The 26,287-nt window shown below is 42.0% G+C and overlaps 2 protein-coding genes across 3 annotated transcripts in view; both read right to left on the bottom strand.

The window, feature by feature from the left end:
* Positions 1 to 525: 525 nt before the first annotated feature.
* On the bottom strand, positions 526 to 8,853 carry ints2 (integrator complex subunit 2). 2 transcript variants are annotated; one of them, XM_072446690.1, is made up of 25 exons: positions 8,770 to 8,853; positions 7,892 to 8,192; positions 7,666 to 7,804; positions 7,469 to 7,571; positions 7,275 to 7,388; positions 7,014 to 7,144; positions 6,752 to 6,922; positions 6,458 to 6,669; positions 6,242 to 6,367; positions 6,085 to 6,156; positions 5,840 to 5,954; positions 5,386 to 5,454; positions 5,170 to 5,304; positions 4,916 to 5,092; positions 4,723 to 4,840; positions 4,219 to 4,323; positions 3,978 to 4,142; positions 3,602 to 3,803; positions 2,920 to 3,045; positions 2,569 to 2,770; positions 2,176 to 2,454; positions 1,969 to 2,076; positions 1,667 to 1,772; positions 1,263 to 1,439; positions 526 to 1,119 (listed from the first exon to the last, which is right to left on the bottom strand). In XM_072446690.1, the coding sequence occupies exons 2-25, from the start codon at positions 8,182 to 8,184 to the stop codon at positions 941 to 943; spliced, it is 3,624 nt and encodes a 1,207-aa protein (XP_072302791.1). In that variant the 5' UTR covers positions 8,185 to 8,192; positions 8,770 to 8,853; the 3' UTR covers positions 526 to 940. The 2 variants fall into 2 exon arrangements, with proteins under 2 accessions (XP_072302791.1, XP_072302792.1); XM_072446691.1 differs by lacking the exon at positions 8,770 to 8,853 and adding an exon at positions 8,497 to 8,630.
* A 740-nt stretch (positions 8,854 to 9,593) lies between these two features.
* Positions 9,594 to 26,287, bottom strand: part of med13a (mediator complex subunit 13a) — a 49,498-nt gene continuing 32,804 nt past the window's right edge. The window contains exons 5-30 of the mRNA XM_072446689.1: positions 23,811 to 24,011; positions 23,545 to 23,739; positions 23,290 to 23,452; positions 22,650 to 22,760; positions 20,596 to 21,327; positions 19,848 to 20,064; positions 18,270 to 18,300; positions 18,027 to 18,148; positions 17,850 to 17,937; positions 17,311 to 17,522; positions 17,035 to 17,219; positions 15,506 to 16,407; positions 15,264 to 15,431; positions 14,796 to 15,019; positions 14,514 to 14,703; positions 13,981 to 14,401; positions 13,667 to 13,898; positions 13,381 to 13,572; positions 12,892 to 13,115; positions 12,612 to 12,754; positions 12,381 to 12,539; positions 11,714 to 11,902; positions 11,504 to 11,646; positions 10,864 to 11,028; positions 10,687 to 10,787; positions 9,594 to 10,595 (exon numbers count right to left, since the gene is read on the bottom strand). Of these exons, the coding sequence (XP_072302790.1) occupies positions 10,463 to 10,595; positions 10,687 to 10,787; positions 10,864 to 11,028; positions 11,504 to 11,646; positions 11,714 to 11,902; positions 12,381 to 12,539; positions 12,612 to 12,754; positions 12,892 to 13,115; positions 13,381 to 13,572; positions 13,667 to 13,898; positions 13,981 to 14,401; positions 14,514 to 14,703; positions 14,796 to 15,019; positions 15,264 to 15,431; positions 15,506 to 16,407; positions 17,035 to 17,219; positions 17,311 to 17,522; positions 17,850 to 17,937; positions 18,027 to 18,148; positions 18,270 to 18,300; positions 19,848 to 20,064; positions 20,596 to 21,327; positions 22,650 to 22,760; positions 23,290 to 23,452; positions 23,545 to 23,739; positions 23,811 to 24,011 (5,843 nt within the window). The 3' untranslated portion in view covers positions 9,594 to 10,462. The remainder of the gene's footprint in view (positions 10,596 to 10,686; positions 10,788 to 10,863; positions 11,029 to 11,503; positions 11,647 to 11,713; positions 11,903 to 12,380; positions 12,540 to 12,611; positions 12,755 to 12,891; positions 13,116 to 13,380; positions 13,573 to 13,666; positions 13,899 to 13,980; positions 14,402 to 14,513; positions 14,704 to 14,795; positions 15,020 to 15,263; positions 15,432 to 15,505; positions 16,408 to 17,034; positions 17,220 to 17,310; positions 17,523 to 17,849; positions 17,938 to 18,026; positions 18,149 to 18,269; positions 18,301 to 19,847; positions 20,065 to 20,595; positions 21,328 to 22,649; positions 22,761 to 23,289; positions 23,453 to 23,544; positions 23,740 to 23,810; positions 24,012 to 26,287) is intronic.

Raw genomic sequence — 26,287 nt, 5'->3', positions numbered from 1 at the left:
CAGCAGAAACAAATGCAGTCAGTGATTTGACCCACTCTTGCTCCAGGGTGTGTCTCACAGCACAACAAACTGCTGCAGACTAGAGGCCATTATAGAGGCTGATATACTGCACAGCACTTGACTCTAATATTACCAAAACTATCTCAAATTAGTCAACTTATATTCTATTTAAAACTTGTGTTGTTTGAGGTTTCATCAAAATAAAGAGCTGCAATTATTCACCGTCTAAAAACACCAAAGAAATATCTAACAATGGAGGACTATGTTATAGGAAATTACATTTTTCAAAAGGCAATAAAAAAGAAGGCTGTGAACATACATGGCTGTTGCATGTAGCAAGGGTGCCCTCTGGTGTGCCATTTGGAAATTGACAATTTGTACCTAACCCTGGATCTTAAATGATAAATATTTCCTTCAGAACATGGATTGACCACACACACACTCAAATATACTGTATATAAATTACACTTGTTTTACTACAAACAAAATACAAATGTTGAAATTGAAGGCAATGTGTTTCAGCAGTAGAAAAAATACTTCAGAAAAATACATTTACAATTTGACTAACACATACATTTTCTACAAAGTGTAATAATACAATTACACAAAAGATTCTCTTGAACTTCAGAGTCATAATTTATTCAGGTCAACATTGTTGTCTGTTTTCACTTTAAAACTTGATTCTGTACAAAACTACATCCTACAGTGAAAACAAACCCACTGAACTTGACCAAAGCATAATCTGTTGTCTAGTAACCACCAGTAAACCAAAATTCCCCTTAACATCAAATTATGTTTTGCAGTTTGTGTCAAATGCGTTGGTGTAAAGTCTAGAATTATTGTGATTTCTCTAATCATGACCAATGCTATAAATCACACAAACTCTTTATGAACAAATGAATGGCTGTTAGGGGTCTGTCATAGACTGGAGGTGCCGGGTCTATAGTCTATGCAGTGTGAAACTGATTATGTCCATAAATGTAGCCTCCACACAGTAGCACAGCTGCACATCAGGGTCTGAGCCTCCAAGTTCTTCTGCTGCTCGCTGAGCTGACGTCATAAAAGAGCTTCCTCCAGAAACCAGCGCCTCCTGGGGCTTTTCTTTCATGTACTGAAGGCCTGGAAATGGGAAAACAGTGGCTATTTATAAAGTCAAACTCTAAGACAATAAATACATAAATAACTTCCCCATCTCAAATAGCTATTGTTCTACAACATACTGCAACTTCAAATAGGCAGAAGTCATTAGAGAGTTTACGTACGTGCAATTAGAGGATCAATATCTCTGGCTTTGGTGGCGACGTCAGAGGCACAGACCTGTCCTATTTGTACCAGCAGTGCAGCGACATCATCATACAGAGGAGGGAAGGCCTGGCAAAAGGCAACCAGGCAAGGCAGAGTGGGCATGAAGAAGGCAAAGCGCTTGGCATGGGTCAGGACTAGAAAGAACATAAGAACTGTGTGAGCGTCTCCAAAGTCAAATACTATCTACTTATATTGTTCAGACAAGGAAAGAATAGTGCAGTAACAGCAAAACACCAGAAGATGGCACTCAAGTCCAAAGAACATTACAGTTACGTTTTCACCAGTATTGTAAAGTTTTGCAATAATCACATTCATAAAAACTTAAATGAAACATTAAGCAAAGCTTCTTCTTTTCACTTACCTGTGAGAAGTGTCCCCATTACACTTATGGCCAAACGGGCTACACTGAGCGACTTGGGAAGGGCATATTGTGTACACAGATGAGAGAGCAACTGGATGGCAAAGATCTATACAGGGAATTACATTAGTTAGTTACTGTATCATATACCATAATTTATTGTTTGTACCAAGGCAACCCCTGTTGTGATTTTGGGAATTACAAAAATATGTTCAATTGTTGCCACTACAACAAACAAGCCTTTATCAACCAAGAGTTTTAGTGAGAAGATGTTTTCTAAAAGCAGTTAAAGGCAGAGGCCTCACCTGCTTCTCCAGCTGGGGTTGTGCCAGGAGCTCTGGGATGAAGTCCAGACAGATATGAATGGAGGGGATGCCTGCCACAGTCAGAGGCAGCAGAGCCTGAGGGTAACCCTGACAGAGAAACAAAAAGCAGCCATTCAACACTACTTTCACTCAATTCCAATCATTTTAAATTCCCAACTTTTCTAGATGAAAAAAGGTAGGAATTACCTGAAAATGAACGAGCTTGGCAATGTTGGGATCAGCAATAAACATCTGATGCAGTAGACAGCAGATGAGACACTGCACCTCCCTCAGGTCACTGAACAGACCTGCTTCTGCTTCTCTCTCCGGGTTTCCGCTGGCCCTCGGTCCAGGGGCCTCCTCTTTGTGTTTCCCAGGCAGAGGGTCCCTGATACTTTTAAGAAGGCTCTCTGTGCTGACCCCCAATTGTTGTTCCTCCGTGTTTGGTAAACACACCTCCAGAAGGATCTGGACCGCCGCGCTATCCTGTGATCAAGAGAGAATATACACAAAAACACTGTCAACTTCAGATGACCTGCTGGAACAGGTCATTTGAAGTTGACAATGTTTTTATGTATATTTTTTGAAAATTGAAAGTACCTGAGCTGCCAAGAGGGCATTCTTGAGCTCCTCTCGTGTGACCTCAGGTGTGTCTGGCTGTCCAGGAACCCCCAGGCTCGACACAGTCAGGTTTTGCCTGTCAAAATCAGCCGTCTCCTTTAGGTGACAATGGAGGTATGCTTTGGAAGCCAACAAGTATCCATTCAGCATGTGAAGGACAATATCCATAAAAGGAGGACACCTACAAAAGAATTAATCAGTTAAGGGTTTTGTACATTTATATATATTTATATAAGGGGTTTATATGCTTCTTAAAACATAAATAAATTAAATACACTAAAATATGCAAAAAAAATAGAATGTAGTTACTAAATAAACTGTAGTGATTACCTGAAGACTCTTTGGTCACAGCGGAGAACAATGAGAGGGTCCACCATCAGGTCGTTCTGGGTGTACCTCTGCTGCCGGAGGAGTTTGGCTGAAGGCTGGAGAGCGTTCACTGTCATCACCCACAATCTGCCACACAAACATAATGATAAAAGGAACTTGGTTATTATAACTATTTTTATAGTGGAAAGATTAACACAATTTTTAAAACCAGTAAACGGGTCAAAAAGGAAGACTGAAAAAGGATGCTTGCTCTTACTTTCACCTCCCGGCTTTTTTGGTCCCTAGCTGCTCATGTTACACACATTCCATTGAATCAATAGGATGTCTCCTTGGAGCTTTAGTATCTTTGTCTGGTGGGCCTCAGGGCAGAGCAGGGGTCACACTCCCATGTTCACTGAGATGCTTAGCTCAATACCAAAGACTCATTCATACAATAATCATTTAGTATTGAGCCTTAGGTTAAGCATGGCAACTGAACTTCCAGGGGGCTTTACTAAATCAATTTACAGACTCGTGGAGCAACTACAGCACTGAAAACAACACATCACTAGCAGAGCCTTTTCACTGTGAGGGATTATGGTGATCCAATACTTAATCTAGTAAAAAGTTATAATGAGTATTATCCAGTGTTGGTCAAACTTTAGTGGCACTCCTCTCTCAACTACAATAAGAACATGCGTACCTCCGGGGCATCACAGTATTGAGGGCCATCCAGAGCTTGTTCAGAGTTTGCACAATCCTCCGCGGAACAGCCGGTTCCAACAACAAAGCCATACTGGTCGTGAGAGTCTCTGCATACGGGATGAGGTCAGCGGGAGGGAGCAGAGAGAGGTGCTCCAGGATGCGCATCAACCTTGGACTGCTCGAGGGCAACTTTTGGAAAGCTGCAGAGACAATAATACATTTCTACATTTTACTGCATAGTACATGTACAGAATACACATTATTTAGCTGAAGTACTAGTTTTGTGTTATCATAGGAAAATTGTGCAGTTTTCAGTTTTCAAAAGTTCCATTATTGGTGATGCAATGTGACTCCGTCCTCAGCTTCCCTCTCACCCTGGTGAAGCTGGCTCTGCGTGTATCGGCAGGTGTTGCTTGGCAGCATCATCTTTCTCAGTAGTGGGAGGGTACCAGTCACCTCCTCCTCACAAACCCAGTCCTCCACCAGACAAAGATGAGGGTAGTTTGTGGCCAGTAATCTTAGAAGGGCCGAATGGAGTCCTATTGGAAAAGGACAAGGAGAAGTAAACACATTTGCATACATTTTACACAGGCAAACACTGATAATACGCCTTACCCCCAAGTTCTTGTTGCAGTCCCTGAGCTTGAGTAACCAGGTACTTGATGGGAATTTGGTCCATAAGGGCAGCCGAATATGACTTGGGCTTTCTCTGCATAGCAGCTGAAAATAATAAGAAATTAGAATTAGAATTAAATTATATCAAAACAAATTTATAGTAAAAAATATCAAATATCAAAATGAAAAGATACAAAAATGTAGTCTGTAGTACAAAGACTTCTAAGATGATTTCTCATCAACGTGTTGATTACCATTGCTGATAGCGTCATTATTTTTTCCCGGCCTGCTTACAGGAGCACTTGGGTAAACAGAGCAATTACACGGATGGGCATAAAGTCTCACATAAATCTAGCCTAATGAAGGGCAGTAGGAGAGCTCATCATGGGGGGAAATAAACTCCTGACTAGGCCAACTGTTAATGTTCAATCCAACCTTAGCCTAGCATTGATAGCTACAAGATAATTTATAAGACCAGAAGAAAAGGGCAGATTACTTCATTACCTAATTGCTTTGTGCTGGCCAACAGGTTCTCCTCATAGGACAAGATGTAATACAGAATGAGAAGTTGGGTTGTGATGGAGTAACGTGGTCGTCCAGCTCCTCTACTGCCATCAGCATGCTGATTAGAAAGGGCCAATACAATAATCAATTCACGAAAGGATGAATTGTACTTAAGTGTTTGCTGTTGACGTACCCCCGCAGAGTTTTGAAAGACATTGAGAATCTCCTGCTCTGTGATTGGCTGATTGGTGGCCTCTGGGTTGGCCTTTGATGCTGGAGTGAGGATTGAGTTGACATACACATCGATAAGTGGGATCAGCTGAGTATGAATCGGGGTTGTGGTCTCGCAGAGCTGGCGATAAATCCAGTCCTAAACCGTAACAACAGGGACATTAAAGGAATATTCTTAACAGTAATTTGACGTTATGACTTCGTCTTCTGGCCTACCTTGATGGACACTTTGTGCTTGGTGAAGGCACGGCTTCGAAGCAGCTGATAAATACAGTGGATTGGCAAGAATCCTGTGATGTTGGCACTTAAATTATTGGTCACTGCAACCCTAACAGCATGAGCAGTAACAACCTATAGAGACATGGTAAGCCTTAAATATATTCTGTTAGACTGATACAAATTTGCTTTAAGCATACAGTAGATAATAAATACCTGTTCTGTAAATATCTCTTGTGTGAAGATGGTTTTCATTTTGCTTAGCGAGCTGGGTTTGATGGCAATCTGAATAAAATATAACAGGAAAAAGAACAAGATCAAGACTTGGAAGGTAAGCTTGAACATTTTATTATAACTTCTTTACATTTTAGTTTGAAAAGCAGTTCAGTCTGTAGGGACACTGAACACTTGACGGTAGTGTGTGAGGGTCAGGTACCACTTAGCTGACTGAAATATGTTAAGAGGGAAATAATTCAAAGGGTATCATTGAAATAAAATAAAATAGCAGCTGGAGGAAAAAATAAACAAGCTGTACTGTGTATGTGTGATTTTTTTCTGTCCTGTGTTGGATTAATCATGCAGTCGGTGATATAGTAGAAGAAAACAAGGGCCGGTGCTGATCAGTCAGTCAGATGTATTGATTACTGCTTCACTTCCACGTGCATCTTACCTTCATCCCCAAAGTCGAGCACACCAATTCAATAATAGAGCTGAGCTGGTTGCTATGGAAATACATAGCAACCAGTAATAGCATCTCTCCAAAAGAAGCAGACACGCCTGCGGCACTGTGGATAAGGACACAAACAGACTCAGACTTGCCATTAATCCTACATCTTACACAACACCAACATTAAAGCCAAGAAAAATACTGATGCAATTCCAATCACATTCCCAAATGCACAAGTTTTATTTTACCTCTCAAAGTACTCTTCTTCTTTTATCATCCAACTAAGCCACATAACCATGAGCTGCTCTTGCTCTGGAGTACTGCGTACATAAGCGACCAAGTTAGAGGTGATTTAGAACAATATGATGATAATGTGTATTACGTTGAAATTGCAATTATTTGTACCTGACCAGAGTAGAGAAAGCAAGCAGTTTGCAGAATGACAAGGAAACAAAGCGGACTCCGGCGGGTGTGGCTGGAGGGCGACTGGTCATCAGCTGGAGCAGCTGCTCTGATTCTTCATCTGTTGGTCTTTACCAGTTACAGGTTTTTTAACATCAATTACGGTAAGTGACAGAAAAACTGTTGAAGGCAAGACTTTCTATGAATTTGTGGACTCACCTGAGGCCTGCAATTCCCATGAGAGCACAGTAGAGTCGCAGCAGAGCACTGGCCTTCACTACATGCTCCTCTCTGAGCCCAGAGCTCCCGCTCTCCTCCATGTCGCCATCATTAGGGACATGTGTGCTGCGGGAGCGAGGCAAGATGGCTACAAGCTCCAGCAATAACTGACGGCGCATCTGCCAGAGAACTGAGCTGCTTTCCCTTTTGCGCTGCAGCAAATAATAAAAAATGGACTCCATAATATTGTATATTTTGTAAAAATAATATATTTAACTAAGACTGAACTCTTACCTGCTGTCCATTGCGAATAAACATGCTAAACCAAGTGCGGACTTTGCCATTGGTTCCCAAAAGCAGACCACTGACATAAGATACAAGTGGACTGACGGCATCATCTCCTGCATCAGGTTTGTAATCCAAAGTCAACGCAACACCAAGACCAGGCAAATGGCACTCCTCTACCTAAAGATCACAAACAAAAATGTATACTTACAAACTGCAAGCTGCTTGTTAATATTGCCAAAACAGCTTTGTTTGAAAATCTTTAACTGACCACCATCGCTCGAATGTTAAGGGCTTGTGATGGATTCATCTGACAAAGTTGTCTCAAAGCTTCTGTTCTACGACGGCCTCCAACACTCTCCTCATCCTGACGCTCACCATTTTTAATTAGACCTCTGCAAACTGTGAGGGGAACACATGGATAGTGGAAAAGAAACAATAGTTAAGAATCTTGTTTGTCCTTTTTAATTTTACAACAGCGACTGGTAAACACCATTCGTATAAACTTTCTCTTGGTTAGTGTACAAGTTACCTTCATTGAAGCTGTCAGGAACATTAGCCACCAGCAGACACAAAAACCAGTCACCATTACGAACATGTAGCAAAGCTTCAGCCACATCCAGTATTGGTAATAAAGATGGAAGTTCTAAAAACAGAAATAGTTCATATGGTTTATTCTTAGAACTCTCATTACACATCATCATGACATTCAAACGATGACTAGACCTGCTTGAAGAATACAAAGAACATCTGCGACTTCCTCCAAGTAAACAGGGCTTTCAAACAGTTCTGAGGGCTTCAAGAAAAACTCTCCATTTGAATCTGCCACCTTCAGAAAGACAGAAAATATATCACCAAGGATGATAAATGTACTAGTTAATTTGTGAAAAGAAGAAAAACAAGATTAATTAACATAACTGTACCTTGTTCATGATGGCCAAAAGTTCACTTAGGGCCAGTCGAAGTCTTCTGAGGGGATCGCTATGTTCAAACTCCAGGGTCAGACCATGTTGTAACTGTGACACTAGTATGCTTTCCCCATTGGAGCCACCAGCTTTATGCCTGTAATCATCATAAAGCCATTGTAGATAAATACTATAATATGTATGTATGTATGTATGCATTCAGACTCAAGTAAACCAGCTGTACCTCAGTTGTTGTTCTTTTCGTGCATCTTGTTCCAAAGCATGAAAGTCAACAGACAGCAGGGCAACTATTGAGTTTACAGCCTCCACTCCAGAGAGTAGACGGAGGATAAGCTTCTTGTCCTGTGCCCACGTTTGGCTCTGGTCAGCAGGGGCACACAGAGCCATCCTCACCAGGCATGGCAGCAGCAGCCTCAGCTCAGGGTCACTCAGAGCTGCTAATCGCACAACATCCACCTTCTGCATGGCCTCAAAGGCAAAGGAGCTCACAAATTGCAGACCGGCACTGTCTCCCATCTTTTACACTGGAAAAGCATTCACATTACGTTACACACATGTGTAACTCATCCACAGAGCAGCAAATAACAATGGATGCACACAAGTTATAGTTTGATATGTTAGTCAGATCTCATTATTGTACGTTATACCCTAACATGTAGGCAAGTGCATTTATGGAATTCAAAATATAGAGTCCCTATTCTAGACAGCTACAGTCTACGGTTTTAGCATGAATGAAGCTAATCTAGCTTCAAAGCGACTAGCTTACAAGAGTCATTGACAGTTTAAAACCTCGTTAAGTTTGGCGGTAGTAGCAATTAACAATATTACCTTAACTGCTTAAGAGCACAGATAATAGACGATCACCGGAGTGCTGTGTTTGTATTCAGCTTAGCTAACTAGGCACCTTTGGAAACTTATCTGCGCTGCTTGTGATCATTGTTGTCATTCATTACACTGCTAAGCTAGCTAGCAGAGCTAACAGTGCTAAGACTAGCAAATGCTAAGTGACTAGCAGCCGACCGTCATGAGTGTTCTGAGGTTGGGTGGGTCGACTTCTGTGGTACACAAATAATCAACAAACATTGCCAGAATTATCCTTACCTGTTTTTATGAGTGCCCCCAAAACCTTTATATAAAGTTTGAGCGTAAAGGCCTCCAGACCTCGGGTTAAGGTTAAGCTGTGTCCTGAGAACAAGACTAGAGTTGTGACTACAACTGAAGCTTTTTCTACTACTAGAGTTGTGTTATTGTCATGTCACTCATGTCTATTGAAACGCGTGTGTATTCTCACACATTTCACCGTCCATTATTGTCATAAACCAATACTTATCTGAACCTATACTATTTAACATTAGATGCTATGACAGAGGAGCATTTGTCAGAGCCACAAAACAGCACTGCTCCTGTTCGCTGCTCTGTGGAGACACTTTCTCTCTCACACAGATGCTCACGCGCACACGTCAGAGGTACAATTTACAACAATTTACAACCAAACTTAATTTACAACAAAACTTAATTCAAATGTTTTATGGTTTCATTATTTCTTCAGGTCGTGATGTAGATTATAAAAAAGACTATAAAAATTAGCACTGAAACATCCCAGTAACATTTACCAAAGAACATTCAGGGCCCTTGAAACTAATTCAGAGTCGTTTTCAGACACCATACTTACAGTCCTCCTTGAGTAATATTTTACATTGTTAACAGTACTCTTACTTGAGTAAAAGGTTACTCTTCCCACTGTGAGCAAGTGAAAAACATAACTAAACAAGCTTTAATAACAATATTACATTAGTGGAGTTGAAGTTACCATACAAATAGCCTTGGTTCACAACATTTAGGAAGCACAAATATTTTGTCTTTAAAATATATTAAGTCAAACCTTAGGTCAGCCCCTCCCAGAAAGCAATACACAACCACAAGAATTAAGTTGGTGCACTTTATTCCTAAAACAGAGGCCAAACCATCAACTGCTGGTATGGCTTTCATATAATTTATATATTTTTTTATATATTTATATATTGCAGTTTGTTTTTTGTGTCTAAATGTGTGGTATAAAATACTATAGACAACAATGTACCTCTTTATTTGAACACAGTGAAGTTCATTGCTGTACAATTCCTCTGTAGCTACAGCTTTGCTGCGAGTCCTTCATGCTCCATGGCATGAAACATAATTCTCCTTTAACTCTTCTGTACATTTTGACAATACAAATAATTTGTCTCATTACAAAAATAATACTCTAAAAGCAACCTACTGGGACTTTGTTAAATTTTTCAGCTTTTTTCCTCTGTAGACAATTATGTATATCTTAAACCAATTGCTTTAAAGCAGGATGGTAATATAAACCATCCCCATTTAAAAAAATGTTCAGAAATAACACAAATGATACAATTAAAAACTTACAATAAATAAGATAAGATGCAGGCATTTCATTTGGATACTATTCTTTCCAAAAGTAATAAAGCAATTCAAGGTCTTAAAATTTATAATCCTTTGAGTTTTTCCATGATAAATGTCCCTTTTCTTTAAAATTCTTTACAATTATTGATATTTCCTCCCAATACAAACTGGCCAGCGACAGCCCCGCCATGATACATCTTCATGTTCTCTTGCACTTGGTTCCCATTCTCTTTCCCTTGTTCTTCATAGCTTCATATCTCAAACATCTGGTCTCGGGACCCAGCTTCACACAGCAGCTGCTTCTTGCACTTCTTCGTTCTTTGGAAACTGTTGTGCTAGTGCCACTCATTTGAATGATTTCATCTTTATCTCTAGTGTAACAGGCTCCTCGTTATAACATGTTCGTGATGAAGTTGTACATCTGATTGAGCACCACAAAGTGAATGGGTAAACACGACCGCCGATCCTGCGTTGCTGGGTCACATGTCAGCCAGGAGAGGGCGTTGTACTGTTCCAGAACAAATCTGTACAGAGAAGGGGTAATTCCACATTAACTAACACATTTGCTAATTGGGAATTGTTTCTTAGTTAAAACCAATTAAAAAAAATATTTACCTAAGTACATCTGAGGTCTGATTGGAGTCAAGGGGGTGGGTGTGTTTGCTGTGTAGTAGTTCATCTGATTGCACTGAAGACACATGGAGGTGCAGAGAGGCCTAAAAGAGCGAGAAGTGTCAGTCACACAATAATAGTATACACAGCATAATTCAACAGAATGGATGAATTAAGTACCTTGAGGAAGAGTGGACATTGGTTTTGAGCTTGTGGACAGGCTGACCAGAACCAGTCAGGTAGTGGTCCAGCTTTGGCTGTTGAGACGATATAGCCGAGGGCCAGTGGCTGCTGTAAGAGGAAGGGGGCCTCCTCGTGCGACCCCATACGATCGGTGCTTTGGCCCTATAGCATTGAACACAAACAATGTCAGTATTCTTGTCTGTTAAAATGTAAACAGTATCAACATTCAAAATGCTTATATTATAATATAATTTAAAAGTAAGTGAGGAACTGAGAGAAGCTGAACACATACCATAAACGTTCAAATGTTTGAGTGGTAGTAGAGCTAACAAAGAAGTCCTTTATTAACATGTTGACTAGCTTACATGTTTCAACAACTAAGGGTCTTCATCAGGACTTGGATTCTTCACAAGTTATTGGAATCATCCTTGAATAGCCCTGTGTCTTACATTTTTTAATTATATATTTCAAATAGGGTTCTGTTTATCTGTCACTTGCACACAACGTTGCACTTCCTTTAAAGTTTAAATATAGCAATATAGACTATATAGAGTAATGGAACATAATAAAGGCAACCTGTTCCATTACTGTGCATATTACATTGGATCTTAAACAGTAGTAGCAAATTAATTCTCACCTTACTACCGTCTCCTCCATGGTGGTAATGTGAGCCCCCCGGGGAGTGAACTGGGGAGGTGTTTGGGGATATTATGATGTCTGGATCAACCAACTCAGTTTCTTGTTCAAGCAGGTCAAAAATTCCAATAGCATCTGACCCATCTGTAAAGTACACAATTTTAGTTAATTATAGTGCTTATACAGTATTTCTTTTCATGGTGGTACTGACCAGTGGTGGCATTGAGGATATCCAAGTTGGGGTCAATGTTGGTGTAATTTGTGTTGGCCAATTGGACGGAGGCAGAGGTGGGGAAGACCAGGATGTGAGTGCAAGAGGTGTCCTGGGGAGTGCTGAGCTGCGACGTCTGCATGTTCAGAGTGGTGCTTCGGCCAAACACTGAACCCGTTGACACTGAGTCTAAGAGATTACACAGAGAGTCCACAAATAAACCAAACATAAAAGTTAAACAATTACAATTAGTGTAATATACAGGGAGGGATGCTGGCAAGTTACAGTGTAGTTCATCATAACCCTATACTGACGTCAACTGCCTACCTGATTCCAAAAATAAACCCATTGATCTACCATTCCATCACAAACCAAAACAATTAAATGTGGAAGTGAGAGGTGGAGCTTTATGAGCAAACGGTACATGATCTCCCACAACCATCAATCCACTCTCCTGAAAGGTGATGCACAGTATGATTTAGCCCCATCTATCACACACATACCCAGGCATACTGTACAAAAAAAATGCTAAAAAAAGCAATCCATTCTACAAAAAGGGATCTGGATGGAGTATGTTTTGTTATTTGATTGAGAACTTTCCTAAAAGCTCAACAAAAACACAATCTAATATCTGATTTAATGTTAAAACCAAGTGCCATGGCTATACCTGGCATGATAAGAAAGGATCCTTGCGGCTCCATAGCAACAAGACACACACTAAGGATGCTGGGAGTATCTGAGGCAGAGATACCACACATTCGGCACATTTCTTTCAGTCGGCGGCTCAAGGACTGTAGGTTTCTCCGACTCAGCAGGATACTCCAGTCTGTAACATTAGAGGATGTGAGAGATGCAAAATTTGAAAAAGAACACATACAAAAGACGCTCTAATCCATACCTTTTAACTCGCCGTGTCCTATCCTGCCCAGTCGCCCAATCACCACCCTCCACGGCACTGACGTCATCTGCACAAGGCCCAAACACCAGTCCCAAAGCTTCTGTAGACCCAATCTCCTGACTGAACCCCTTTTCCTCCGCGCTCTGTAACAACAGCAAAATATGTTGGGAATGTCAAAGTTAGTTGTAAGTAATGTAAGATGTTACCATCCTTTCCCATGCTCAAAACTGTGCTTCTTAAGAGTAAAATCAACAGTACTACTAGCTGCACGTGTCCATACCTATTGGGTACATCGATGTTTATGATGCAGGTCTCCAAGAGTTCCCCATAGAGGTCTGTGCATGTAGCCAGGAGCCAGCGCTGGTCATGTGATAGACAGTATCCCACAAACAGGACGTTGTACTTCTGTGATGCTTCACCAAATGTCTCCCCCAGCTCTGTCTGCTTGTCCTTTACTGGCGCTAAGATGAAGGGAGGCGTGTAAAGGCGTATGCACTCTGGTCTCTGGGTGATGGAAGAGGGAGAAGACATAATTGGTTTTAATAGACATGTTTTAGTTATAATGGTGGCATCATTATGAGGCAAAGGTTGGACTTCTCCAGGTAAGTCAGACTCGGACAACTTGTTACAAACAGAGCTACACAGTTTGCCTTTTGTGTTGTGAAAACACTGCACACTGTCTCCATGTCAAGAGGAGGGTCACTTCCTGCCCTGTGCAAAGCTTTGAGTTCAGAAGAAGAAAGAGTTATTTCTATGTGTATGTGTTTACCTCTGAGGACTTGAGGGCAGTGTCGATGGCTAAACCAGGGCCAAAGCCTGTCAGAGACTTCACGTGCGTGGAGGTGGGCAGCGGTCGTCTGCACTGTGCGAACACGTTAAAGGCCAAAGACTTGAGGTGCTGGGCATACATATGGCGATCTTTACTTCGAACCGGCTGTAGCAGATACTGACAGGGCACAATCTGAAAGGAAGAGTTACAGCTTGTTATGATGACAAAGTTATTTGCGGCAGGCATAATTCAACAATCCTGTAGACCTCATGAGACAAGTGCTCACCTGAACAGAAACAGCATTGCGAATGTGAGGGGGCAGGAAGTCAAGCATTTCTAAATAGCAGCGGAGCAAGCCCAGAGTCCAAACACTGGAGTGGCCTGGCACTGCGCCAGCACCACTGTCTTCCTCCTCATAACTGAAGGGGTCCACAATGTAAACCACGATGGCAGGGGGATATGTGATGCCATGGGATTCCCCATCAGTAGGGACGCCAACCTTTTCCCGGTCCAATGTGCTGCAAACAAAACAAGTTTTGAGTGCTAATGAAAGCAATAGTCAAGTGTGTATTATAGCTATGCACTTGTGTACTACAGTACCTTTCAGGAGGCTCAGTGGATGCTTGGGTCTGGCTGCTGGAACTATCGCCTGCGGGGCCCGTATTCTGAGCCCCAGCCTGCTGTCCCAGCTGTCCACTCTGGGAACCACTTCCCTGGACCTGAGTACCCATGCTCCCAAAAGGAGGATAGGAGCTTGGCTTGACAGATGCCATGCCACTGCCAGACTGGCCTGAGGAATTCTGAGTGTTAGATGACGCAGAACTGTTTCCTGATGCACCGTTATTGTTGTTGTTGTTGCTGCTGCTGCTGCTGCTGCTGTTGTTGTTGTTATTCGAGCACTGCTGGCCGGTTGAGCTGGAGGAGGAGCTAGACTGTTGTGTGGATGCTGTCTGACCAGATGAAGCAGCAGAAAGCTGTGTGAGGAGGGACCCATCCAAAGATTGCGATGCGAGGTATGGAGCTGGAGGGGGAAAATAAAATTGGTAAACTAAAATTAAGCTTCATGTAAAAAATAAAAACTAACAAAAAAATCATTGCTAAGAAAAAGTACTAAGAATGAAGATGGCTCATACCAAGGTCATGGCGACAGACTTGTGCATAGAGTTTAAGCTTGATGAAGGCATCACTGTTGCTGCTGGCGCCCTTGAGGAACCAGTCACTTACTGGCTGGCCTGAATGATTTTTAGCTGCTGTGCCACCAACTACAACAATTCCATCTGCGTAACCTTTTGAAATGGGTCGGTGCTGGCCCAGCCGGCAAGACTAACGAGGAGAAAACAAAAATTATTAATATTTGTTTTTAACATGGACTTAATTAAGATTAGATTTACAGGCCTTATGTCTGAAGACTGTACCTCATAAACAGCAGTGAGGTCTCTGAAAAAGCTTTTGGCACCACTGAGCAGAGCCTCATTGTCAGGACAAACAACCAGGTACCCAATGTCCCTCTGGGAACCAAAAGGGTCAAGTAACAGCTTCTCCCAGTAGGGCAGGCAGAACGGAGACAGGACCACAAAGTCATACTCGTAGCCAACTAAGAAGGTGGGGATGGGCAGAGGCTCGGGAGACTCGTCAGTACCTGTAGGAGATAAAAGACAAGAGCAGGAGCAGGTCAGAAGAGAAACTGAACCAATCAGTCAGATCCACCTCCACTGGGCATTACAGTGTGAGGTCACAATGATCTGACAGTTGTTTCCTACAGGGTTTAGACAACACCAGCTGCCCACCCCTACTAGCATGTCACAATTGTACGTCCTGTGGGGCTACAACTCAACAATAGAATTTATACATCGACTTTCTTTTTATGTTCTAGGGTGCATTACCATAGGACCCTCTCCCAGCCATCTTGTGAAACTGCTGCCAGGTGAGAGGGCCTTGGACACCCCATGACCGCATCGTCCTCTTCTTCTGGATTGCATCTTGAAGAACAGGATGTAGCGACATCAGTACCCTCAGCACATCCTGAGAGCATAACGAATTCACATCTACAACTGGGGAATAAAAATAAAAAAATTAAATTTTTTCTTGTATCAATAATACATCGTTATTTGAAGGACTTTCTTACCATTTTGCTTGGCCCAATGATGCAAACATGTACCCTTGACTAGTGCCTCATCCACCTTGCCCCCCGACATATTGTCCATAAATTGCCTTCCGCGTTCTAAGGCCATGTAACAGTCTCCGCGGCAGTCTCTCTCCTCCACTCTCTGACAGGACGTCCTGGTTAAGCCCCGTGTTGTGATGTCATCCTCCAGGATTGAGATGGGTGAAAAGGGGTTAGTGCATAGTTCCTGCACAAGGCTAACCAGCTCATCCGGGACGCGCTCTCCTCTCGCCACACCATTTCCCTCGAGTGAAGACAACCGTAGCTCTTCAAACCTTTTTTCTGCTTCTCGACTAGCATCAGACCCCCGTCCAATGATATCCAATTCATCCTCCAGAAAAAGGCCAGAATCGTTGCCGTATCTCCGATTGACCATGGCGCTGAACCCACAAGTGCATGTTTCCTGAGCCTCGCCTACCGGGTCACTCAAATAGACCCCTACATCTGCCCCTTTGATATTCATGTTACAGACACAAATGCAGCAACTATCAAAGTTACAGTCTTTGAAAAGATTCATGACCGACTCGGAGAGGATGAGGGTGACATAGAGGCTGTGGGCTTCGGGGATGGGGGGCACTGTCGCTGGTTCGACTGAGTTCAGAGGGCGGCAGGTGGAGGGCGTGGAGGCGGGAGAGTACAGGTCAAAGTTCTCATATTTCAACGAGCCCTGGACGCTGGGAGGTCCTCGGGGTGTCCGGGGAGTGCGTGGTGTTCTTGGGGTGGGGGCCGAGAAGCGTGGGGTGGCTGGTGATGGCAGGATCCCGGCACCGCTGTTACTCGGAGGGGCGCTGTTGGACATGAAAGGGGTGTGTGTCTGAGGAGTGTATTCCTGCTCCATCATGCTGCCCACACTTGGGATATTGCTGAAAGGGAAATAAAGAAAAATAACACATTAACACATCAGTTATCAAGCAAGTACATTTGATATTTATAGCTAGATTAGTAGAATCATTCATGCAATTCCCAGACTAATAAAGGGTTGCATAGGGAGTTGAAAAATGCAACAATTACAGATGTAAGAACGATGTGGAAACAGCATCAACATGAGGTAAGGTTTATTTTTGTGTTGGCAGGCAACAGTGTGTTAAAACACTGTAAGGGAGGGAGAGAGAGTGCAAGTGGACTGGAAATATAGGAGGTAGAGAAAGGTGGAGAGAGCACATAATGTCCCTGGCAGTTATGTGGGGAACCACTGCTCACAGAGGGCCATTAGGAGGGAGTCCCAGTGCAGCACTCAAACTGAGCGAGGACAGGCTGCAAGAGGCTGCAGCCCAGACAAGCTGCTTCTGGATATTTGCCAACTGTACCTAAGCGCATATTGCTATTCTTTCTGCATAGTCTTCCATAGTAAGGCAGCTGAAATCTAATAACACTCATCCATTCCTTTGTTTGTTTTTTGTTAAGCCCACATTTCAACAAAGTCATAAGAGTATCCTTTAAGACTGACAATTAAACTAAGGATGCATTTAAGGTGGTGATTAGTTAAGTACCTGTCTTTGTTGATGAAAGTCATGACCGGCATCTCTCTGCCCATGGTCCAGCTGGGTCTGTAAACACACTCGTCTGGTAGTTTGATGGGAGGTAAACATTGGCTCGGCAGTGTCTTCAGAGGAGCGAACATGGAGCAGCCCACAAAGGCCTGGCACAGCTCGGGCTTGTATATAAACGAGTAGTCCTGCACAAAAAGCACATCATTTGTATTTATAAATTGTATTTGCTGAGCTTTATTCTACATTTGACAATTGAAACAGATAGAACTGGCTCACCTTGATCTCAGATGGCTTAGGGCTACAGAAGCTCTCCTCTACTTCAATCTTGAAATGTCCTCCCAAAGAAGACAGGCCATCTAAAGTGGTCATGCCTGGGTTGGTCTCCATGCTGCCATAGTCTTTACTGCACATATTCATGGGTGAGTAGCCCATAATGTGCTGCTCCAGTGAGGGAGGTGTGGGAAACATCTGATGCAGATCTGCAGAACCTGCGACAACACAGACACATCAGAGGGAGGTGGATGGATACTTAGGCTTTAGGAATTGGACTTAATTGAATAGACTATAGCATATTATTTATAGTTAGCCCTGAAAGGATTTGTCAATTGTTTTCATTTACAAGAGAGTTATAAAGGCAAACTGTCTGTATTGTGTCTATTTTACCACTAGGTGGCAAAAATAAGATACTACATTTACTTTGACTGGAGAAAGTCTAAAGGGAGGGTTTAAATATAATCCATGTATCGGATCTCACTCTCATCACAAACTAAACATATCTGCCAGTTGTGAACTCTGTTGAAGACAGAGACACATACTTATACAGGATACAGGGTCCAGAGATGGTTTACACTCCTTACTCCCAAATTTCTCATCAGCTCCATTTACTGGTCTTCTGGAACCAGGCTGTGGACACATAGAAAAATAGAAAAAATAAATGGGCTGCTTAAGCATACGCATTACATTTTACATATATTGCATAGTCATCAACTTACAGCTTGATCATCTTCATCTGAGTTGAAAAGGTTATCCAGATCATTGATGGACACAACCAGATCCGTCTCGAGGAAAAGACTTGTAGGAGCCACTCGGTTGTTAGCCGCTCCCTTCAGAGCATCTGTGAGCGAAAAGATCAGCTTAAGTTTTACTGTAGATGAACATTTATGTTAGAACATCGCTGTTGCTGTTATTGTGTATGTTTGTACGCAATTGTTTGTTCATCTGAAATATAGACTTACCATCAGATAGACCCGCTCCGCCGTCTTCCCCCTGTCGAATGAAAAAGCATTTGAGAGACCACAGTAAAGAATTCACTCAGTGTTTTATATTAAAAATCAGAAAAAATGCTGAATGCTGTATTTATTTTATTTGTCATCTTCCTTTCCTTTCAACAGATCTTGTGGAAAATGGCTATATTTAAAATTAGTTTTCGCATGTAAAGGCATTCAGAGGCAGTGTGGGTGAAACAAGAGAAAATACAGATACTGTCTGTGTGGTGGGAAATGAAATTTCCAAGTGAAATCATGATCCAAGAAATGGCCTCACCGACTCCCACCTAGACATCAATATCTGGGAGGGCCGGCCACTGTGCAAGTATGTTGTGTATCGGAGAGACTGTGTGCTCTTATGATGGGATTGTGTACATTGTGTGCTGACTTTGAGCAGTTTGAGCTAGAGAATAGGAATGTTATGTTCTAGCCATTGATTTCATTACGCTCCAAGGCTTGTTATGCAGGCCTTTATCTGTCTCCCTTAAAGGAGAAATCCACAGCACTGCACCGAATCCTCTAGAAGGCCACGATCTATAGGTGCTAATGGTGTCTCAGCTCCAGGCTTTGGGTGAAAATGTTAAGTGTAAAAACTCAAAAACATAAAATAGAGAATAATATCTCAAAGCTTCAGAGACAGAATCAAACTAAATCATAGTACCGGTAGTCATTTTAAGTTTCTATGCATTTTATCTATACAAACAAAGTCTTATGATGCCATCATGTCAGCAATTCAATGGTGCATTTAAGCTACAGCAGACACATTTGGATTCAAATACATCTAATTAATGCACCATGCATGCACAATAACATGCGTATACTTCTCTACCATGCGCCACAACATACAGAAGACAGCAAAAGGAAAGGTTGACTGCACACAGCCTGGAAACAAAGCTCTGCTCTGCTGGGAGTTTGACTCACACTTAAATTCCCACACAGACCAAAGGCTCACACTACAGACATCCCCAGACTAACAAAATGTTCCTTTTGAAGCTTAATGGTTCACTGAACCAGGTTTGTTACAGTGGTTAGGCTCCTGCCCCTGTGAAGCCAGCTGCAAAGTTACAGCCAGTGAATGAACACACATCTCTTTCCACGCTGGGGACAATCCATTGCTAACAGGTGGCTATTGTCTGGAAACAGAGCCAGCAGCCGCACAGCAGCCCCACAGGCAAAGGCAGGGCAGAGAAACACATTGTAAAAGAGGCAAGGAGCACTGAGCCAGATGAAAGGAAACAACAACCTAAAGGAAAAAAAACAGGCTAAATATAAGTTTTCTCTTGGTTACCTAACAACTGGGCTCAAATAAACTTTACACGTGAAAGTAGATTCATGTAGAGAATGCTTACATCATTAGTTTTAGAGTCGCAGAGCTGAGGATGGCCTATTTTCTCTACTCATACACAAGCCTTTCATGCAAACTGTCCTAAATTGTTTTCTATTAGCTGAAATTCAATATGATTAAAGACACAATTTCAAACTGCAAGTGGCTTCAGTTTACTCAGATACCCTATCATTTAAAAGTGACTTTTAAAATGTTTTTTCTACCTTATGCTTCTTGCCCGGCTCTCGCTCTCCTCCAGCTTTATCTTTCTTGTTGGAAAAGGTGAACTTAACGTCTCCCTCCTCAAACGCATAGGGGTCCACCTCTGGCTCATGGTCTCCATCACTGATGGCAGCAGATAAGTACTGATTTCTCCTGGCCCTATACATCTGGACCCGCTCATCTGATACCTTCAGTGGATGTTTAGATGTAGACATCACTCTGAAAGAGACAAGAATATCACTATATTTATGAATATGCAACAGCACGTCATCAAATTTGTTTTTGAAGAATGTTGTTTCTACCACAGTCTGAAAGAAACAAATGTTGTCACAGCTGTTAATTTTGACAAAAACATTTTTTATTTTGTTTTAGTCTATAATATATAAATAATTGTGTTTAGATTATGTCGACAAAAATGTCATGCTAATTTAGTCGGCTCAATTCATCAACGCAACAGCCAGGGGATTATTTTCAATCACAACTAGACATTAGCTCGCATTTGACTAATTTAAACCTAAACCTGAAGAAGACTGCCTGTTGATAGCCACAATCAGGGGTCATTACTAGCACAGTGCCGGTGCATGCCTTGTGCTCTATGGTGCCAAAAGGCCACATGGGAGGAGATTAAAATTGTAAGTGCAACTAAGTGGTCTGCACAACACTCTGAAGGTGCAAAACATGCTTTTCACAATTACAACTGGATAATTTAATAGAACATACAGTGTGTAACAATGTGCATTTGCCACTTACTCTGTGACTGACACTAAGCAGTCCAATGAAGAAGACGCTTCGTCCCTTAGCTTGTCTCCCGGCAGAAGAAGTGTTGGTAGCTCAAAGTCTTTCTTACGAGGCAGGTTAAAGAACCTCCATGGAGCATGGGGACTGTCTACCTCCAGGTTTACTGCTGAGCCCGCATACAATGTAGGTTCAGGCGGGTCCAAGTATGCAGGGACACCCGAGGGCATGTGGTGCTGGAAGTGCTGACTGTGGCCTTCGGGACCGCCTGCCTCCTCACTGCTACTTTTCCCTCCCACACGGCAGGGTTCTGTTGGCGGCTGATAGAAGTGTTGACTGTTGGGGGTTGAGGGGTTCTTCATCCCCTCTCCGTTCTCCTCACTTTGTTCACAGGGATGGGGGCTCAGGGGTGGGGGTGGCGGAGAGTTGGCCTGTTCCGATGGCCCACTGTGACGCTGAGGGGCTTTTTGAATGCTGGACACATCTGCAGAGCGAATATTTGTGAATCTCCCTCCTTCCTGGCTCCGGAGAGCAAGCCTCTGGTTGGCAGTGGCCTCACTCTCTATCGATGTCTCTTCACAGGTCAAACTGCGATGATGAAAAGGTGTCTGCGCCCTTTTCTGCTGCTTGTCGCCTTTCTCTGGCTTGTCTCCCCCTGCTTTGTGCTTCGTGGGAGTTTGTAAAGGTTGGCCAGGCAACGGTTGTAGACCCGGGGTGCTGCCTGTTCGCTGCTTCACCAATTTGTGTCTGCAAAGGGACAATGACAACCAGTGAATTCACAAATAATAATAAGCATGATTAATTTATCCAGGGCTGTTTTTGGGCTGTGAACACTTAATCTCTAATGTGTGTTTTCATTATGCTAGATGTAACATGCATCAGTGTACGACAGCGTAGAGAAAGCTCACAGAGGACCATAGTAGGCAATGTACAACTAGCCATTTCTGTGTTGTGCAAGTGTTGGTAAGCTTCCAACAAATTAACATACTCCAGCTGACAAGGCCAATCCACTTAGGTCTTGTTATAGTCCAAAGTTATTCTTCTTATCCTGAGATGCTGTTAGGGGTTCCCCAACAGGCTCTTGTATACATTCAGCTTAATACGTTTAGAGAGCAGATTCTTTATGCTCTGCTAATAGTTCCTTGAATGAGTGATTTTGTAACAATATGAAAATAATATGCTTCAAATCATTATAGAAAACACAAAACCCAGTAGATTTGAATTGAATTTTGTATATTTTTAAATTCTGTTTGCACTTTTTATTTGACTATACATCCTGATCCTGGTGATTGAGTTGTAAATGTTGTAGAGGAACTGTAGTTTCCCTAATGAATTTGTGCTGTTAATTAATTTCAGGACTCTGTGAATATTTAAGAACATGATGATAATAAGGAAATTGATGATAATGAATTTAGTATGTATTGTGTATTTTAGTACTTCACGTTAAAGATGAATTTCGTAGCATTAGTTGGTAAATGATGAATTAGGAATTGTATAACTGTATTTTATTAGGTATTGCAAATAATGATTTATGAAATGTACAATTGTATTTTAGGAAGTGAGCCTATTATTGATGATGAAATATGAATTTTAGGAAAATTGCTGTTAATTTATTGTTTATCTATATCATGTTTGTGTGGAGGGCAAATAATGTGTAAATAGGGGTGTTCAATTTTGATCAACATTAACATTTTTCTTATGTTAAATCTGCCCAAGGACTACAGGTGGAAATTAGCTATTAGCTAAATCTGGTACAGAGCATCTTTTCACGCTTGGGGATTAATGTAATCTGTGCACTGTCCTTGTTTTACATGAATAAATTAATAATAATACATTATAATGATTAACAATCTTGTCACCTCTCAAATTGTTAAAGATATAAGTTATAAAAAATATAAAGAATAAAATGCTTGTCAAAGCCTAGAAGAAAAGCAAGTCTTATTTTGCTGACTTTGCTGCTCAGTGGCAAATCTCTGTCGACTGCTCTTTTTAATGTTGAAATATGAGGGCACACATAGAAGGATTAGCTGCGCACACACTAATTCTAGTCTCCATATTGAGTGACTCACCTAGAACAGCTGCAGTGCGACCTTTTTGAAGGCTCCACAAAATCCCAGACTCCCAGTTTTTCAGCCAGCTCCTCCTCACAGGTACCGTTGGTGGCAGCTGAGTATTTCCGCCTGAAGAGGAGAAGTAGAAGAAACAATGAAGTTGGGGAGGATTTGAACATAACCGTGAGGTCAGTGTCACAAAACATTTTTCTGTGAGCATTCATTATTTTAAAAAGTGAAAAACTGTATTAAAACCCCTATTACATGTTTTCTGTGTTTCATTAGAATAATTAAGAGTTGTGTGCTAAGGGTGATTTTATGGCCTGCTTGAAGCAGAATTACAATGGCTAACTAAAGCTAACTACAGCTGACACTGTGCTTCGTCAAGGGGCAACAGACTGTGGGGTGCTCCCAATGTGTCAGATTCACTAATGATGAAAATCTACAGGAAAAAAACTGATTGAGAATGTTATAAGAACCCCTACAACATTAGCACATATATATGCATACATACACAGACATACATACACAAACATACATACACAGACATACATACACAAACATACATACACACACATACATACACACACATACGCACGCACACGCATATGTTTTAGATTCGATCAGCACTCAATACTCTGACCTGGCAGTGACTTACTTGTTCTGTGCTCGATTGATATTGCATTCTTGCCAAACTCTTTTCACAACCTGGTGTGATAGCCGACGAGGAATCTTGCCTCCATGATGGTTTGTTCTGTTCACACTGAAAGTATCTGTCGATGAAGTCATTTTGACCCACTTTTGAGCTGTGAAAGATTCCACTGAAAAGGGGGGGGGATTACCACAGTTCATTTCACATGAATATAAACTATATGTAATTTTGTGTTAAAGTATTTAAACATTATTTGAATACCTGGTGTCGTCTCTTCCGGAGAGGTGGGAGGGGTAAGCGTGACCAAAGACATAGCAGGCTCTCTCTGGGAAGCAGGCACTTGGTGGCCACCCGTGTAGACGGCAGTGCAGGGGGAGGACCCCACAGGGGCAATAACAGGGATGTCTGACTGAGGCACGAGCACCAGACAGGCCGGGTACACCATCCGCACACCACCTGTTCACATCAGAAGAACCATCAGCAGGAGAGTTCAGGACCGTCTCAACCTCAAGTAGAAAAACACTGACCAACAAGGACTTCCACAGACGCTAAACAGTCATTTTCCCAGTCCATGTCCTCCATCTTGTCTTCTGAGACACCCCCCTTGGCACTGGGGCTGATGGGATAAAACTGGTTCCATTCCTCGATCAGCCTCTTGGTGGGAGGGTCTGACATCTTGAACGACTGACCAGTTAGTGTTCCATTTAGGCCGAAGGGGCTCAGGATTACTGAATATGGGGGAAAAGTAGGGTACATCAAAAAAAGGATGTTAGTCCATTCATTGTCAATGTTACATGAAAATTGTTACTGACACTAATTACGGATAAGATCATTTTTTTAAAAAGCTGCTGCAATGCTCAGAGCAGTAGACATCAATAGAGCCCATCATTCTGCTAGACCTAGATCAGTCAGCTGATGCAGATGGCTGTACAACCAACATGCATAATGTATGAAATACTCAAACAAAACACAAACCTAATGCAAATAACCAGACATAGAGATATACACACACTGAGTCTCTCATACACAGAGAATTGTAGACTTGTTTCCTAATGTGTCACAACAGAAAAGCCACTGTTTACAATGAGCAATTGATCATTGAGTAGAACTTAGAAGAGGAGAGATAGCAGAGAATAATGAACTGCACGGAGGAAAAATTAACAATTAGTCAGCCTATGAATAGAACATGTTTAGTATTTTTGCCCTGTTTGTGGCAAAGATAATTTTGCTAAAGAGTTTTGTAATGAAAATCAATATCCAACAAATTAGTCAAGAAGATAAATGCTTATTTCAATATTGATCCACTGGATCCATTAACTTCCTGTTAAAATCCATTCACGTTTCCATACAGGATTATTAAAACATGCATAAATAACTCAAAATACAACTCCTGGTAAAGAGGGAGAACCATGATTTTTAAAGTAAATCTCGCATACTGCGTCCCTTTAAAGTTGATACTCTCTGCAGACTATTACTGGACACACAGGGCTTGAGGCAACAATGGTGGAGGGATCACCACTATGTCAATCTCCTGCATCTTCCTGTCCCACCACTACACCCTCCTGACTGTCTTTTATCTGTGACTCCCTGAAGACATGTCGAATGTGCTCAGATTGGTGTAATGGGCTGGGAGTTCATTACATTCACTCTGCGCCCTTTTATGAGGTCACATTCTGGAGAGCTCTGCCTGCCAGAACAATCAGCTGCACAGTAAACCAGGCTTGGCAGTGGTGAGGAGGAGAAGGAGATGATCAAAGTCTGCGCCGCCTGGTAGGAAATCGTATGACTACAAGATGTACTTGAATGGACATTTAAAATGTTATGAACACCAAACACTAAAAACATTGACTTTAGAGACAGAATGAGTCCTAATCCCCAACCTTAAAAATTACATCTAAAAAATAGTAAAAGTTCAGGACAATTTGGACCTTCAAATTTGTCCACTTTATGGTAAAAACGACCTTCGACCTTTATATATATATATATATATATATATATATATATATATATATATATATATATATATAAATAATTTATTGTTTTAATCATAAAATTGTAAATTGAACTCATTTTTTTAAATAGTTAAATTTAATATACTTTAAAGCAGTGGTCCCCAAACTCTTTGACTCGAGGGCCACATTGGGTTCTAAAATTTGGCCGAGGGGCCGGGCCAGGAAAATATGGTGTGTTTGTGTGAACTAATGAATTACTATAAATTACACGCAAGATTTGACCTGTAACTTGTAACAAAGCACCAAATGCGAGGCTCAATGTACAAATTGTTTTCCAAATGCATTAAATAATGATTAATTATCTACTGTCTTCTACTGTCCACAAGAGTCTTCTTCAGTGTGTCAAACACTTGCGCTTCCTGCTTGATTGGCCCCGGTGGCCGTTTGTGGTAAATTTTATTTTCTGCGCGCCATAGATTTTCTTATGCGCGCACTAAGTGCGAGCAGTGCACTATGTGCGAGCAGTGCACTATGTGGAACAGTGCACTAAGTGCGAGCAGAAGTGCGAGCAGTGCACTATGTGGAACAGTGCACTAAGTGCGAGCAGTGCACTATGTGGAACAGTGCACTAAGTGCGAGCAGAAGTGCGAGCAGTGCACTATGTGGAACAGTGCACTAAGTGCGAGCAGAAGTGCGAGCAGTGCACTATGTGGAACAGTGCACTAAGTGCGAGCAATGCACTATGTGCGAGCAGTGCACTATGTGGAACAGTGTACTAAGTGCGAGCAGTGCACTATGTGGAACAGTGCACTAAGTGTGAGCAGTGCACTATGTGGAACAGTGCACTAAGTGTGAGCAGTGCACTATGTGCGAGCAGTGCACTATGTGCGAGCAGTGCACTATGTGCGAGCAGTGCGCAGCTGCGCAGGCGCAGCTTAGAGGGAAGAGTGCCATCTCTTGGGGAAATGTGGGCATTACAGGCGAAAGGTAAAATGAACGGCCAGCCACAGTATCGTGAGTTTGAATCCCGACTGCGACATTTGCTGCATGTC

This window comes from Eucyclogobius newberryi, unplaced genomic scaffold (genome assembly GCF_026437365.1).
Source record: "Eucyclogobius newberryi isolate DKJ021-1_F unplaced genomic scaffold, fEucNew1.0.hap1 SCAF_15, whole genome shotgun sequence".
Taxonomy (NCBI): Eukaryota; Metazoa; Chordata; class Actinopteri; order Gobiiformes; family Gobiidae; genus Eucyclogobius; species Eucyclogobius newberryi.
This window is presented reverse-complemented; position numbering and strand designations above follow the sequence as displayed.

Coding starts and splice junctions, on each gene's coding strand:
- ints2 (XM_072446690.1), bottom strand. CDS start 8,184: ATGGGAGACAGTGCCGGTCTGCAATTTGTGAGCTCCTTTGCCTTTGAG. Junction 5,093..5,169: donor AGCACAAAGTGTCCATCAAG/GTAGGCCAGAAG, acceptor GTTACGGTTTAG/GACTGGATTTATCGCCAGCT. Junction 4,143..4,218: donor ACTGCAACAAGAACTTGGGG/GTAAGGCGTATT, acceptor CTTTTCCAATAG/GACTCCATTCGGCCCTTCTA.